At 48.3% G+C, this 16,209-nt stretch overlaps 1 protein-coding gene across 2 annotated transcripts in view; it reads right to left on the bottom strand.

Annotated features, from left to right (window-relative positions):
* PIAS1 (protein inhibitor of activated STAT 1) overlaps positions 1-16,209 on the bottom strand; it is a 139,481-nt gene that overhangs the window by 96,097 nt on the left and 27,175 nt on the right. The window contains exons 1-2 of one of the 2 annotated variants that reach the window (XM_055129630.1): positions 12,221-12,250; positions 2,897-3,341 (exon numbers count right to left, since the gene is read on the bottom strand). In XM_055129630.1, coding sequence (XP_054985605.1) covers positions 2,897-3,341; positions 12,221-12,235 — 460 coding nt within the window. In that variant the 5' untranslated portion in view covers positions 12,236-12,250. Of the gene's footprint in view, positions 1-2,896; positions 3,342-12,220; positions 12,251-16,209 lie in introns of those variants that run through there. The other variant, XM_004620921.2, reaches the window with a different exon arrangement.

The raw sequence follows: 16,209 nt of genomic DNA, 5'->3' as shown, positions 1-16,209 counted from the left end.
TGTACATGTTGGCTTTCAATAACGCACACCTGAAATTTATGTAATACTTCCATGAAAGATTAAGCTAATTAGAAAAATATGCTGAAGCATTCTGTAAGCTTTTAGATGAAGAGTATAGAAAAATTACTTCAAATATATTGTCTATTCTTTAAAAAACAGCCATGAAGGAGAAGTATAGAGCAAGATATCAAAAACTGCAGCTTGAACAACAGTCTCTTAAGAACAATCAGCTTCTAGAACTTTTTTAGAGGGAGATCAATTGTATGTTAAAAAGTGTACGTAAGGGTGAAAGTAACCTAAAGAATTAGGACCTATGGTGTAAATTAACATGTATTAAGCTACAATGGTCCATTACAGGTATGAAGAGACAGACAACTAGAATTAAATATATATATGCATTCCAGGAACCTTGATTAAAGTAAAATAATTAGAAATTCTTCTAAATCCAACTAAAAATACAATTCAATATAACCAAGATTCATGTTCAGTTTGCCTTCCTTGCCCTTCATAACAAAAGTTAAATACATGTTAACATTTATTTTTATAAATATATCAAAACATAATTTTATATACACAATTTATTTCATGTGAAATTTAAATGAATTTCATTTAAATTTAGAGAACCAATAAAAGCCACCAACATTTTTTTCCTCTTAAATTTCAGGTGATTTTTATTACAGCATGATATTAACAGTGAAAAACTAGAAAGACTTGTCTTTTAATAAAAAACTTATCTAAATCACAAAATGGTATACAGTCTTAAATATGGAATGAGCTGGCACATTTCTTGTACACACAGATATATGCACACAACTGTGTATATGTATATATGGCCTTTAAAAATGGATTTACATAAATCCCACAAAGGGACCAAATAATTAGAGAATGATCTTACCTAGATTGATGAATTTGGTCAGTTTAATATACACATATATATGCCTATCAGACATAAAGATGCCTACAAAAAAGGGCACATCTCCAAGTACTATAGTATGTATAATATAACTGCTTGAAAAACAAGAAATATAATTTGCTTATGCAGGTATACATACTAAATTACTAATGAGGAAAGAACTGAAACTTTTTTTTTTTTTGCTTTTTGGGTCACACCCAGCGATGCACAGGGGTTACTCCTGGCTCTGCACTCAGGAATTACTCCTGGCAGTGCTTGGGGGACCATATGGGATGCCGGGGATTGAACCCGGGTCGGCTGCGTGCAAGGCAAACGCCCTACCCGCTGTGCTATCACTCCGGCCCCTGAAACTTATTTTTTATAAGCATGTATAAGTTTTATATGCTAAGTTTCCTTGTTAGAGCTATTTAAAATTGAAAATGTAATATGAAACGCATAATGTCTGAAAAAAAATCTGTACTCTCCAAATTTTACTAAGATAAATTCTGATATTTATTTAAAACATGCATTTTGCAGATGGAAAAATACTGACAGGGATTTGGTTTGAGCAATAGCACACATGTGGCATGTGTGAAGCCCAAAGTCCAGTCCTGACATTGCAAGGTCTCCGGAGTAACACAGGGTGGGGCCAGCTCCAATGAAAATAAATTAAAATGTAACTGTGAATGTTCTCAATATTCACTCTATAATCCCATTAACATAAATGTAAGATTTGCAATGCATCAGCAAGCTTTTCTATAAGGGCCAAAGAGTAAACACTTTAGATTTTGAAGACATATATATGGTCTCTGTTGTATATCTTCTGTCTTTTTCATTTTCCTTAACGCTGTAAGAATATAAAAAAAAAAAAATTCTTACTCAGATCCACATAACAATAGGTCATCGGTTGAATTTGCCTTGCCAGCCATAGTCATCAACCAATAATTTATAACAACAAACCAACATGAGAAATTTTAATTTTTAAAACATTATTAGCAAAGCCACCATCAGGAAAAATAGTAAGGTCAGTTTATTCTACTCTGTTGGTGACAGTGACTCAAAGTACAAACTGACACTCTGATTTCTATCAATAAGCTAAATACTGATCAAACGATGGGGGAAGTGGTCAAAGAAGTTCCCAGTATATTTCCTATCCCATGACCATGTACACACCTGCAGAGCAGACAGAAGCACTTCAAAAGTTAGCTGAAGGGCTGGAGCTATAGGATAGTAGGGAGATACTTGCCTTGCACGTCACAGATCCAGGACTGATTCCTGGCAACCCATCTGGCTCCCCCAAGCCCAACTAGAAGCGATCCTGAGCACAGTGCCAGGAGTAAACTCAAGCACTATGCAGTATAACCACCCACCATCCAAAAAGTCAGCCGAGGGCATGAGAGACAGCTCAGAGGGCTGCAGTGTGTGCATGCTTTGCTTGCAGGAGCCCTGGGTTTGATTTCCAGGACACTGCATGATCTTCCCAAACACTGTCAGAAGCAACCAGGAAGCTCAAATCAGGAGTAGCCAAAAATCAAACAAAAAGGGCAGCTGATTGTATTATACTCCAAAGCTCAAAGTTTTCAATATCTAAAACTATTTATCCAATTAAAAAATTAAGTAAGCTAGTCATCAACTACAGAAAACAAATCACTGAATTCAAAAGCAAGCGGTAATTTACTTGATTTTAATTTTTTAATAGGAGGGAGGTTCTTACAAAATATTAATCAAGACCTAAAATACTACATCTTAAAGCATTTATATTCCTGGAAACTTTTCAGTATTTACTACTAGCAACTATCACTGTAAACTTGACTCTACTTCTTTTCTTTGTCTAAAGATAGTTTTCCTTATTGGTTTCAACTGAAATAAAATGACCCTTATTGTCATCTGGATGCTACTAGCCAACAATCGAAATTTATTATAAATAATTGAATCAAATTACTAAATCTAAAGGAACATTTTCCCTTCCATAGTAGCCATAGATCCATTATAGGATAATCTTACCTAGACTGGTGGGTTTTATCAGTTCATCCAGTAAGTCATAAAATGGTAATTTTTGAAGTTTTATATCCGGATGGACTGGGTGAAGCGCTGATGTAAGATGTGGAAGTTCCAGTTCATGTTTAGGTCCCAGAAGAGAAACAGGAAGTAAGGGCGACGACGCAGGGTGACCATCATAAGTGAGTTGTGGAATGGTAGATGGAGACAAAGTTGCTGGCATGGGACTTGTATGGACGTTGGGGATAGACAAGTCCGCAGGTGTCATGATTTTCTGGGGGAACCGCCGCCTATAGAGTTCTTTAATCTTCATTTGCACGGCAGGACTGCAGCCGGCCTTTAGCAAGTGCAGGGCTTTCGTGAGAAGTTCGTGTTTGCGTCCGTGCTTGTTTCTCCCGGCGTAGCCCAACAGTACTTGGAGTTCAGAAACTCTAAGGCTCATAACCATTTGCTTAGAGACAAAATGAAACAAAACTCTGTTAGTTTTTTGATATATTTGACAGGAATAAATACAACTTTACTGTAGCCCTTTCTCCTAATGGTTTGACTAGTCAATCCAACTTCTTTAAAACTTAAACTCTAGGCCTACTGACTGTGATCCTGAGGTCTCCTAACCCATTTTGGCACCAGAGCAGATTCTTGCAGCCATGCATTTTGACTGCGAACTGAACTACAACCTCGTGCAGCCCGGGGAGGGATTTTTTTCCCTCTCCACCCCATTTTTCCGAGCGAAAATGGCGGCAGCGGCAGCAGCCACGCGGTGAGAGCCACCCTCTAAGACCCCTACACCAGGAGGTAGGACTTTCTTTAGTGACGTAGCCTGTAGGTGATCCTGGGAGGGGAGGTGTTCCCGGCGCGCCTTCCGCCCAGAGATGAACCAAGAGCCGCGGCACGAGAAGCAGAGCCTCCCGCCTACTGACTGTGATCCTGAGGTCTCCTAACCCATTTTGGCACCAGAGCAGATTCTTGCAGCCATGCATTTTGACTGCGAACTGAACTACAACCTCGTGCAGCCCGGGGAGGGATTTATTTCCCTCTCCACCCCATTTTTCCGAGCGAAAATGGCGGCAGCGGCAGCAGCCACGCGGTGAGAGCCACCCTCTAAGACCCCTACACCAGGAGGTAGGACTTTCTTTAGTGACGTAGCCTGTAGGTGATCCTGGGAGGGGAGGTGTTCCCGGCGCGCCTTCCGCCCAGAGATGAACCAAGAGCCGCGGCACGAGAAGCAGAGCCTCCCGCCTACTGACTGTGATCCTGAGGTCTCCTAACCCATTTTGGCACCAGAGCAGATTCTTGCAGCCATGCATTTTGACTGCGAACTGAACTACAACCTCGTGCAGCCCGGGGAGGGATTTATTTCCCTCTCCACCCCATTTTTCCGAGCGAAAATGGCGGCAGCGGCAGCAGCCACGCGGTGAGAGCCACCCTCTAAGACCCCTACACCAGGAGGTAGGACTTTCTTTAGTGACGTAGCCTGTAGGTGATCCTGGGAGGGGAGGTGTTCCCGGCGCGCCTTCCGCCCAGAGATGAACCAAGAGCCGCGGCACGAGAAGCAGAGCCTCCCGCCTACTGACTGTGATCCTGAGGTCTCCTAACCCATTTTGGCACCAGAGCAGATTCTTGCAGCCATGCATTTTGACTGCGAACTGAACTACAACCTCGTGCAGCCCGGGGAGGGATTTATTTCCCTCTCCACCCCATTTTTCCGAGCGAAAATGGCGGCAGCGGCAGCAGCCACGCGGTGAGAGCCACCCTCTAAGACCCCTACACCAGGAGGTAGGACTTTCTTTAGTGACGTAGCCTGTAGGTGATCCTGGGAGGGGAGGTGTTCCCGGCGCGCCTTCCGCCCAGAGATGAACCAAGAGCCGCGGCACGAGAAGCAGAGCCTCCCGCCTACTGACTGTGATCCTGAGGTCTCCTAACCCATTTTGGCACCAGAGCAGATTCTTGCAGCCATGCATTTTGACTGCGAACTGAACTACAACCTCGTGCAGCCCGGGGAGGGATTTATTTCCCTCTCCACCCCATTTTTCCGAGCGAAAATGGCGGCAGCGGCAGCAGCCACGCGGTGAGAGCCACCCTCTAAGACCCCTACACCAGGAGGTAGGACTTTCTTTAGTGACGTAGCCTGTAGGTGATCCTGGGAGGGGAGGTGTTCCCGGCGCGCCTTCCGCCCAGAGATGAACCAAGAGCCGCGGCACGAGAAGCAGAGCCTCCCGCCTACTGACTGTGATCCTGAGGTCTCCTAACCCATTTTGGCACCAGAGCAGATTCTTGCAGCCATGCATTTTGACTGCGAACTGAACTACAACCTCGTGCAGCCCGGGGAGGGATTTATTTCCCTCTCCACCCCATTTTTCCGAGCGAAAATGGCGGCAGCGGCAGCAGCCACGCGGTGAGAGCCACCCTCTAAGACCCCTACACCAGGAGGTAGGACTTTCTTTAGTGACGTAGCCTGTAGGTGATCCTGGGAGGGGAGGTGTTCCCGGCGCGCCTTCCGCCCAGAGATGAACCAAGAGCCGCGGCACGAGAAGCAGAGCCTCCCGCCTACTGACTGTGATCCTGAGGTCTCCTAACCCATTTTGGCACCAGAGCAGATTCTTGCAGCCATGCACTTTGACTGCGAACTGAACTACAACCTCGTGCAGCCCGGGGAGGGATTTTTTTCCCTCTCCACCCCATTTTTCCGAGCGAAAATGGCGGCAGCGGCAGCAGCCACGCGGTGAGAGCCACCCTCTAAGACCCCTACACCAGGAGGTAGGACTTTCTTTAGTGACGTAGCCTGTAGGTGATCCTGGGAGGGGAGGTGTTCCCGGCGCGCCTTCCGCCCAGAGATGAACCAAGAGCCGCGGCACGAGAAGCAGAGCCTCCCGCCTACTGACTGTGATCCTGAGGTCTCCTAACCCATTTTGGCACCAGAGCAGATTCTTGCAGCCATGCACTTTGACTGCGAACTGAACTACAACCTCGTGCAGCCCGGGGAGGGATTTTTTTCCCTCTCCACCCCATTTTTCCGAGCGAAAATGGCGGCAGCGGCAGCAGCCACGCGGTGAGAGCCACCCTCTAAGACCCCTACACCAGGAGGTAGGACTTTCTTTAGTGACGTAGCCTGTAGGTGATCCTGGGAGGGGAGGTGTTCCCGGCGCGCCTTCCGCCCAGAGATGAACCAAGAGCCGCGGCACGAGAAGCAGAGCCTCCCGCCTACTGACTGTGATCCTGAGGTCTCCTAACCCATTTTGGCACCAGAGCAGATTCTTGCAGCCATGCATTTTGACTGCGAACTGAACTACAACCTCGTGCAGCCCGGGGAGGGATTTTTTTCCCTCTCCACCCCATTTTTCTGAGCGAAAATGGCGGCAGCGGCAGCAGCCACGCGGTGAGAGCCACCCTCTAAGACCCCTACACCAGGAGGTAGGACTTTCTTTAGTGACGTAGCCTGTAGGTGATCCTGGGAGGGGAGGTGTTCCCGGCGCGCCTTCCGCCCAGAGATGAACCAAGAGCCGCGGCACGAGAAGCAGAGCCTCCCGCCTACTGACTGTGATCCTGAGGTCTCCTAACCCATTTTGGCACCAGAGCAGATTCTTGCAGCCATGCACTTTGACTGCGAACTGAACTACAACCTCGTGCAGCCCGGGGAGGGATTTTTTTCCCTCTCCACCCCATTTTTCCGAGCGAAAATGGCGGCAGCGGCAGCAGCCACGCGGTGAGAGCCACCCTCTAAGACCCCTACACCAGGAGGTAGGACTTTCTTTAGTGACGTAGCCTGTAGGTGATCCTGGGAGGGGAGGTGTTCCCGGCGCGCCTTCCGCCCAGAGATGAACCAAGAGCCGCGGCACGAGAAGCAGAGCCTCCCGCCTACTGACTGTGATCCTGAGGTCTCCTAACCCATTTTGGCACCAGAGCAGATTCTTGCAGCCATGCATTTTGACTGCGAACTGAACTACAACCTCGTGCAGCCCGGGGAGGGATTTTTTTCCCTCTCCACCCCATTTTTCTGAGCGAAAATGGCGGCAGCGGCAGCAGCCACGCGGTGAGAGCCACCCTCTAAGACCCCTACACCAGGAGGTAGGACTTTCTTTAGTGACGTAGCCTGTAGGTGATCCTGGGAGGGGAGGTGTTCCCGGCGCGCCTTCCGCCCAGAGATGAACCAAGAGCCGCGGCACGAGAAGCAGAGCCTCCCGCCTACTGACTGTGATCCTGAGGTCTCCTAACCCATTTTGGCACCAGAGCAGATTCTTGCAGCCATGCATTTTGACTGCGAACTGAACTACAACCTCGTGCAGCCCGGGGAGGGATTTATTTCCCTCTCCACCCCATTTTTCCGAGCGAAAATGGCGGCAGCGGCAGCAGCCACGCGGTGAGAGCCACCCTCTAAGACCCCTACACCAGGAGGTAGGACTTTCTTTAGTGACGTAGCCTGTAGGTGATCCTGGGAGGGGAGGTGTTCCCGGCGCGCCTTCCGCCCAGAGATGAACCAAGAGCCGCGGCACGAGAAGCAGAGCCTCCCGCCTACTGACTGTGATCCTGAGGTCTCCTAACCCATTTTGGCACCAGAGCAGATTCTTGCAGCCATGCATTTTGACTGCGAACTGAACTACAACCTCGTGCAGCCCGGGGAGGGATTTATTTCCCTCTCCACCCCATTTTTCCGAGCGAAAATGGCGGCAGCGGCAGCAGCCACGCGGTGAGAGCCACCCTCTAAGACCCCTACACCAGGAGGTAGGACTTTCTTTAGTGACGTAGCCTGTAGGTGATCCTGGGAGGGGAGGTGTTCCCGGCGCGCCTTCCGCCCAGAGATGAACCAAGAGCCGCGGCACGAGAAGCAGAGCCTCCCGCCTACTGACTGTGATCCTGAGGTCTCCTAACCCATTTTGGCACCAGAGCAGATTCTTGCAGCCATGCACTTTGACTGCGAACTGAACTACAACCTCGTGCAGCCCGGGGAGGGATTTTTTTCCCTCTCCACCCCATTTTTCCGAGCGAAAATGGCGGCAGCGGCAGCAGCCACGCGGTGAGAGCCACCCTCTAAGACCCCTACACCAGGAGGTAGGACTTTCTTTAGTGACGTAGCCTGTAGGTGATCCTGGGAGGGGAGGTGTTCCCGGCGCGCCTTCCGCCCAGAGATGAACCAAGAGCCGCGGCACGAGAAGCAGAGCCTCCCGCCTACTGACTGTGATCCTGAGGTCTCCTAACCCATTTTGGCACCAGAGCAGATTCTTGCAGCCATGCATTTTGACTGCGAACTGAACTACAACCTCGTGCAGCCCGGGGAGGGATTTTTTTCCCTCTCCACCCCATTTTTCTGAGCGAAAATGGCGGCAGCGGCAGCAGCCACGCGGTGAGAGCCACCCTCTAAGACCCCTACACCAGGAGGTAGGACTTTCTTTAGTGACGTAGCCTGTAGGTGATCCTGGGAGGGGAGGTGTTCCCGGCGCGCCTTCCGCCCAGAGATGAACCAAGAGCCGCGGCACGAGAAGCAGAGCCTCCCGCCTACTGACTGTGATCCTGAGGTCTCCTAACCCATTTTGGCACCAGAGCAGATTCTTGCAGCCATCCATTTTGACTGCGAACTGAACTACAACCTCGTGCAGCCCGGGGAGGGATTTATTTCCCTCTCCACCCCATTTTTCCGAGCGAAAATGGCGGCAGCGGCAGCAGCCACGCGGTGAGAGCCACCCTCTAAGACCCCTACACCAGGAGGTAGGACTTTCTTTAGTGACGTAGCCTGTAGGTGATCCTGGGAGGGGAGGTGTTCCCGGCGCGCCTTCCGCCCAGAGATGAACCAAGAGCCGCGGCACGAGAAGCAGAGCCTCCCGCCTACTGACTGTGATCCTGAGGTCTCCTAACCCATTTTGGCACCAGAGCAGATTCTTGCAGCCATGCATTTTGACTGCGAACTGAACTACAACCTCGTGCAGCCCGGGGAGGGATTTATTTCCCTCTCCACCCCATTTTTCCGAGCGAAAATGGCGGCAGCGGCAGCAGCCACGCGGTGAGAGCCACCCTCTAAGACCCCTACACCAGGAGGTAGGACTTTCTTTAGTGACGTAGCCTGTAGGTGATCCTGGGAGGGGAGGTGTTCCCGGCGCGCCTTCCGCCCAGAGATGAACCAAGAGCCGCGGCACGAGAAGCAGAGCCTCCCGCCTACTGACTGTGATCCTGAGGTCTCCTAACCCATTTTGGCACCAGAGCAGATTCTTGCAGCCATGCACTTTGACTGCGAACTGAACTACAACCTCGTGCAGCCCGGGGAGGGATTTATTTCCCTCTCCACCCCATTTTTCCGAGCGAAAATGGCGGCAGCGGCAGCAGCCACGCGGTGAGAGCCACCCTCTAAGACCCCTACACCAGGAGGTAGGACTTTCTTTAGTGACGTAGCCTGTAGGTGATCCTGGGAGGGGAGGTGTTCCCGGCGCGCCTTCCGCCCAGAGATGAACCAAGAGCCGCGGCACGAGAAGCAGAGCCTCCCGCCTACTGACTGTGATCCTGAGGTCTCCTAACCCATTTTGGCACCAGAGCAGATTCTTGCAGCCATGCACTTTGACTGCGAACTGAACTACAACCTCGTGCAGCCCGGGGAGGGATTTTTTTCCCTCTCCACCCCATTTTTCCGAGCGAAAATGGCGGCAGCGGCAGCAGCCACGCGGTGAGAGCCACCCTCTAAGACCCCTACACCAGGAGGTAGGACTTTCTTTAGTGACGTAGCCTGTAGGTGATCCTGGGAGGGGAGGTGTTCCCGGCGCGCCTTCCGCCCAGAGATGAACCAAGAGCCGCGGCACGAGAAGCAGAGCCTCCCGCCTACTGACTGTGATCCTGAGGTCTCCTAACCCATTTTGGCACCAGAGCAGATTCTTGCAGCCATGCATTTTGACTGCGAACTGAACTACAACCTCGTGCAGCCCGGGGAGGGATTTTTTTCCCTCTCCACCCCATTTTTCTGAGCGAAAATGGCGGCAGCGGCAGCAGCCACGCGGTGAGAGCCACCCTCTAAGACCCCTACACCAGGAGGTAGGACTTTCTTTAGTGACGTAGCCTGTAGGTGATCCTGGGAGGGGAGGTGTTCCCGGCGCGCCTTCCGCCCAGAGATGAACCAAGAGCCGCGGCACGAGAAGCAGAGCCTCCCGCCTACTGACTGTGATCCTGAGGTCTCCTAACCCATTTTGGCACCAGAGCAGATTCTTGCAGCCATGCACTTTGACTGCGAACTGAACTACAACCTCGTGCAGCCCGGGGAGGGATTTATTTCCCTCTCCACCCCATTTTTCCGAGCGAAAATGGCGGCAGCGGCAGCAGCCACGCGGTGAGAGCCACCCTCTAAGACCCCTACACCAGGAGGTAGGACTTTCTTTAGTGACGTAGCCTGTAGGTGATCCTGGGAGGGGAGGTGTTCCCGGCGCGCCTTCCGCCCAGAGATGAACCAAGAGCCGCGGCACGAGAAGCAGAGCCTCCCGCCTACTGACTGTGATCCTGAGGTCTCCTAACCCATTTTGGCACCAGAGCAGATTCTTGCAGCCATGCATTTTGACTGCGAACTGAACTACAACCTCGTGCAGCCCGGGGAGGGATTTATTTCCCTCTCCACCCCATTTTTCCGAGCGAAAATGGCGGCAGCGGCAGCAGCCACGCGGTGAGAGCCACCCTCTAAGACCCCTACACCAGGAGGTAGGACTTTCTTTAGTGACGTAGCCTGTAGGTGATCCTGGGAGGGGAGGTGTTCCCGGCGCGCCTTCCGCCCAGAGATGAACCAAGAGCCGCGGCACGAGAAGCAGAGCCTCCCGCCTACTGACTGTGATCCTGAGGTCTCCTAACCCATTTTGGCACCAGAGCAGATTCTTGCAGCCATGCACTTTGACTGCGAACTGAACTACAACCTCGTGCAGCCCGGGGAGGGATTTTTTTCCCTCTCCACCCCATTTTTCCGAGCGAAAATGGCGGCAGCGGCAGCAGCCACGCGGTGAGAGCCACCCTCTAAGACCCCTACACCAGGAGGTAGGACTTTCTTTAGTGACGTAGCCTGTAGGTGATCCTGGGAGGGGAGGTGTTCCCGGCGCGCCTTCCGCCCAGAGATGAACCAAGAGCCGCGGCACGAGAAGCAGAGCCTCCCGCCTACTGACTGTGATCCTGAGGTCTCCTAACCCATTTTGGCACCAGAGCAGATTCTTGCAGCCATGCATTTTGACTGCGAACTGAACTACAACCTCGTGCAGCCCGGGGAGGGATTTTTTTCCCTCTCCACCCCATTTTTCTGAGCGAAAATGGCGGCAGCGGCAGCAGCCACGCGGTGAGAGCCACCCTCTAAGACCCCTACACCAGGAGGTAGGACTTTCTTTAGTGACGTAGCCTGTAGGTGATCCTGGGAGGGGAGGTGTTCCCGGCGCGCCTTCCGCCCAGAGATGAACCAAGAGCCGCGGCACGAGAAGCAGAGCCTCCCGCCTACTGACTGTGATCCTGAGGTCTCCTAACCCATTTTGGCACCAGAGCAGATTCTTGCAGCCATCCATTTTGACTGTGAACTGAGCTAAAGTATTAGAAACCCAAAACCGCGCGGCCGCTATCGCGGCCGCGCAGGCTCAAAATCTTCACTTTTACCAAGGAAGAGAAATTATTAGATGATGCTTATTCAGCAGGCCTGATTGTTGGGGAAAATTTCCAATCAACAATAGTGAGTTCTGTATGGAAATATGAAATGTACTCAATATATAGAGAGAATAATGGGAATATCATCAACTACTTAGATGGGGGTGGGGTGGGAGGGGGGTGTATTGGGGTTCTTGGTGGTGGAACGGGTGCACTGGTGAAGGGATGGTGGTTTAATCAGTATTTGACTGTGACTTAAACCTGAAAGCTTTGTATTTTTTTTTTGTTTTCACGGTGGTTCAATAAAATATTTCTTAAAAAAAAAAAAAAAAACTTAAACTCTATCATTTAACATATATGCAACTAAATGGATTTCATATCAATATTAATAAATTTATCAATTTCTACTCAAGACTATAAAAAAAAGATAAACGACATTCCAAGCAGAACCACATCTCACCTCACTCCACTGTTTTAAAGAAAGTGTCAGTTGTTTATCAAGTTCTTACTAAGTTGCAGGAGGAGTGCTGAGTGCTACGTGGTTGGCAAAACAAAATGAGCTCATGTGAGTTTTGTTTTATTTGGGGAGGAGATTATGTAAGTATATGTGAGGCATACAGATCACTCTCATCAAACACCACATGTAAGAGGATACATACACATATAAATTACACATATATAAAACAATTTTGATCATTAGAATCTCCACTAACTAATTTGTGGGGCAGATTGAATACGCCCACATGTACTGACCTTTTTGAAAAGCATCTTATATACCCCCAAAACATTTTATATTTTCTTATGTACACTCACGAATCCACAGTGTTATCCTCTCTGTGTTTATGTATGAAGAAAAAAGTTGAGAAAGGTTGAATGTTTTATCCAAACCAGAGATATCAAATTCTAAGCAGTAAGTCAGGCTCCCAATCCAGATATGATTCTAATGTCTACACCTCCCCTCACCTCTAAGCCATTAGGGAAAGAGAAGAAATTGCAAGCACATTATTGTCTTCAGTTTGCAAGACTACACTTAAAAATCCAGGAACAGGAGACGGGGATGAGGATAAGGGGATGGCTCAAAGGGCTGAAATACATGGTTCGCATGCAGGAGGCTTGGATTTGATCCCTAGACCTTATGGTCCCCAAAGCACAGAGCTAGAAGTGGCCCCTGGATACCACCAACTGTGATCCCAAAACAAAACCAAAAAAATTCCAGGAATTCAATACACATGACACACTACTAAGGCTGAAGTAAAGGAATAAAGCTTTGTTTAACCTTGTGTGTCCAGATTTATTTGCTGTTTCTGTTCATCTTTACGACGCCTCTTGTTTTTTAAGAGGAAAATGAAATCTAAAGAGAAGAAATGGCTCAGCCAGGACCACAGAGCTATCAACAGCAGAATCCTGGCATTAACTGCCACGGGGAGAGAGTTTTAGCAAGGAAAAATGAATGTCCACCTACAATCTGCTTTTTCTTCCCCCGCTATCTTTTTAAGTTTGTTTGGGGGCCATACCCAGCAATGCTCAGGGGTGACTTCCGGCTCTGCTCTCAGGCTCTTACTCAGGAATCATTCCTGGTGGCGCTTGGGATCAAACCCCTCTTTTCATACCAAATATCAATAACACAAAAGATAAACAACTTTCCTGATTTGCCAGTGCATCCGTCATGACCCATCCCAGTCTCTAGAAGCTCTTTTCAGGCTTCAAAATAGTAACAAATAAAATATTGAAAAGGTGTATAGAACACTGAATATGCAACAGCAATGGTTAATCCAAGATATAAACCCTTCTTCTACTTCTTTGGTCTAAACAATATTTAAAAAAATTTTTTTTAATTCAGCATTTGCTCATTAGGTCAGGAAGAACCTATGTCTTTCTCCACCCAGCTTTTTACTAACCATTTCCCCTGCCTTTACAGTATTATGCTATATTTATTTTTCTGTTTACACAAATAGTTCTATGATCAGATTGGGGAAGAAAGCCATTATCTAAAAGTTGGTAACTAAGTGGAAACACCTCAAATGCTTCTGAAATTAATGGATGAATTAATTAATGAATTAATGAAAACAAAAAAGTTATACCAGAAGGTGGAAGCAGAATGTTTTGCAGGTATTAATGAGGCCCTGGGTTGCAACCCCCCACCCCCAGCAGTCCTTCCCCCCAAAAAAGCAGAAAAGATGACAGGGATGGTCGAATCTAGTAATAAATTATAGATACAACTACAACATAAATTCAAATTAAGTCTTAACAGTCTATCTTCTGTAACAAGCATGCAAAGTTACAACGCAGACCTTAAAAATAAATTCTACCCCAAATTCTATGTTTCTTTTTTTACGTAGCACTGCACTGTAGCAAAGTCAACCCATCCTGTGATTCATCAATTCGCTCAAGAGGGCACCAGTAACGCCTCCATTGTGAGACTTGTTACTGTTTTTGGCATATCAAATACGCCACGGGTAGCTTGCCAGGCTCTGCCGTGCGGGCAGGATACTCTCGGCAGCTTGCTGGGCTCTCCGAGAGGGATGGAGGAATTGAACCCGGGTCAGCCGTGTGCAAGGCAAACGCCCTACCCACTGTGCCACACTCTTTTTTTTTAGGTAAAGAAATTAATTATAACTCAGGGGCTAGGATGGTAGTATAGAGGGCAAGGCACTACTTGCCTTGCAAGTGGCCAACTCGAGTTTAATCTCTGTTACCCCTTACGGTCCCCTGAGCCTGCCAGGACTGATCCCTGAGAAAGAGGAGAAAGCCTTGAGTACTGTCAGATGTGGCCCCCAAACCAAAAATAAACTAATTAATTAGAACTTAGTGACTGAAGCCACAGAGAGAGTACAGAGTTAAAGGCACTTGCCTTGTACACAGTCGATTTTGGTTGGTCCCAGAGCATTGCTGGGTGTGCTCCCCTACTCACCTAAATGAATTAGTGGCTAAGAAAAAAGAATGCAGTTGGAGGAAAATCAACCACTGCACCTTCTAATCAGGCATAGTGAAACACAGAGCTATCTGATGCTATTATTGGAGCAACTGCTGCATATTCTAAGAATGATAATAAGCACGCACCAGTTCAAATTCTTAAAAAAATATGAATAATTATTGGTGGGAAATAATTACTTCCCACCATCACTGGAATGGAGCATTCACTGGAGCCAAAGAGCATTAGAACAGCAAGCTCGAAGCAGTCACTGTGCAATATAGATACTGACAACACACTTAGGAGAACTAAATACACCTGAGAAGCTGAAATCTGCCCTGGGTTTTTAAATCCTCATTAAAGGAGTGGAGAGTCAATTCAGAGGGTAGGGTGTTGGCCTTTCAAGAGGCAAACCTAGGTTCAATCCTTCAATCCCCAGTATCCCATATGGTCGCCCAAGCACCACAGGGAGTAATTCCTGACAGCAGAGCCAGAACTACTCCTGAGTACTGCTAGGTGTAGCCCCAAAACAAATGAAAATCTTCATTTACTAATGAAGAATGATTTGTAACTAAGAATAACATCAACCACCCCTAATAACTATTATCTCCCTGGATAGCATTTTTCTGACTTTATAGTCCCTTATGACTATAGGAATCCTAGGATTACTGGGGAATCGAGACACTGCAGTTTAGGGGTTTGGGTTTTTCAAGGCCAGGGAATCAAACCCAAGGCCTCACATACACAAAGGCAGGTATTTTCCCACAAAGTTGTATTTCCATCTCAGACATAAAAGAAAGGTGTTTTGTTTTGTTGTGGGGCCATAACTGGAGATGCTCAGGGTTTACTCTTGGCTCTGCACTCAGGAATTATTCCTGGCGGTGCTTGGGGGATCATATAGGATGCCAGGGATTGAACCCTGGTCATTTGTATATGCAAGGTAAGTGCTCTACCTGTGGTACTATTGCTCCAGCCCCACAACATGAAAAGTTTTAAATCAAATAGCTATACAAGAAGAGTCAACTGTCTGATTTCAACTCAATTGATCACATCTTGGAGCAAACAACTTTCAAATCTGTTTTTGGAAGGTGGACAGTCCAGTGCCAGGATTCAACTCAGAGCCTTAAACATCAGGTATGTTCTTTACCATATGGACAACAACCCCAGTCCCAAACTCAATTCTCACCCCTCCCCCCGCCCCCGGGCGGGAGTGGGTTGATGTGGACTATACTGTCTGTGTTTATTCTAGTTCTGTGCTCAGGAGTCATTCCTAGCAGTGCTCGGGAAACCGCCTCCAGTGTCATGGACTGAACCAGGGCTCAACTCTGCATGCAAGAGAAGCAACTTGTCCCTATACCATCTCTCCAGGACCCACAAATGCTTTTGTCAGGGCTTACTCCTGGCTCTATGCTCAGGGTCCACTCTTGGAGTTGCTTGGAAGACCAGAGTGGTGCCAGGGTTGACCATGTGCAAGGCAGGAAGAGCTTTACCTCCTGTACTATCTCTCTGACCCCTCTTTTGAGCATTTTTCTCCAAGTCTGTGTTTTTCTGTTGTTGTTTGTTTTTTACTGTATTCTATATAGTAGACCCACATACATATTAAAATTTCTTCCTGGGGCTGGAGTGGTATTACAGCAGATAGTGCATTTGCCTTGCAAGCAGCCAACCTGGGTTCAATCCCTGGCATCATATGATCCCCTGAGCACCACCAGGGGTTATTCCTTCATGCAGAGCCAGAAGTAAGCAGAGAGCATCACTGGGTGTGACACAAAAAGACAAAAAATTTTTAAAAATTTAAAAAGTTCTTTCTTTTAGTAAATGGTTTACTTGT

The sequence above is a fragment of the Sorex araneus genome, chromosome 2 (assembly GCF_027595985.1).
Source record: "Sorex araneus isolate mSorAra2 chromosome 2, mSorAra2.pri, whole genome shotgun sequence".
NCBI classification, from domain to species: domain Eukaryota; kingdom Metazoa; phylum Chordata; class Mammalia; order Eulipotyphla; family Soricidae; genus Sorex; species Sorex araneus.
This window is presented reverse-complemented; position numbering and strand designations above follow the sequence as displayed.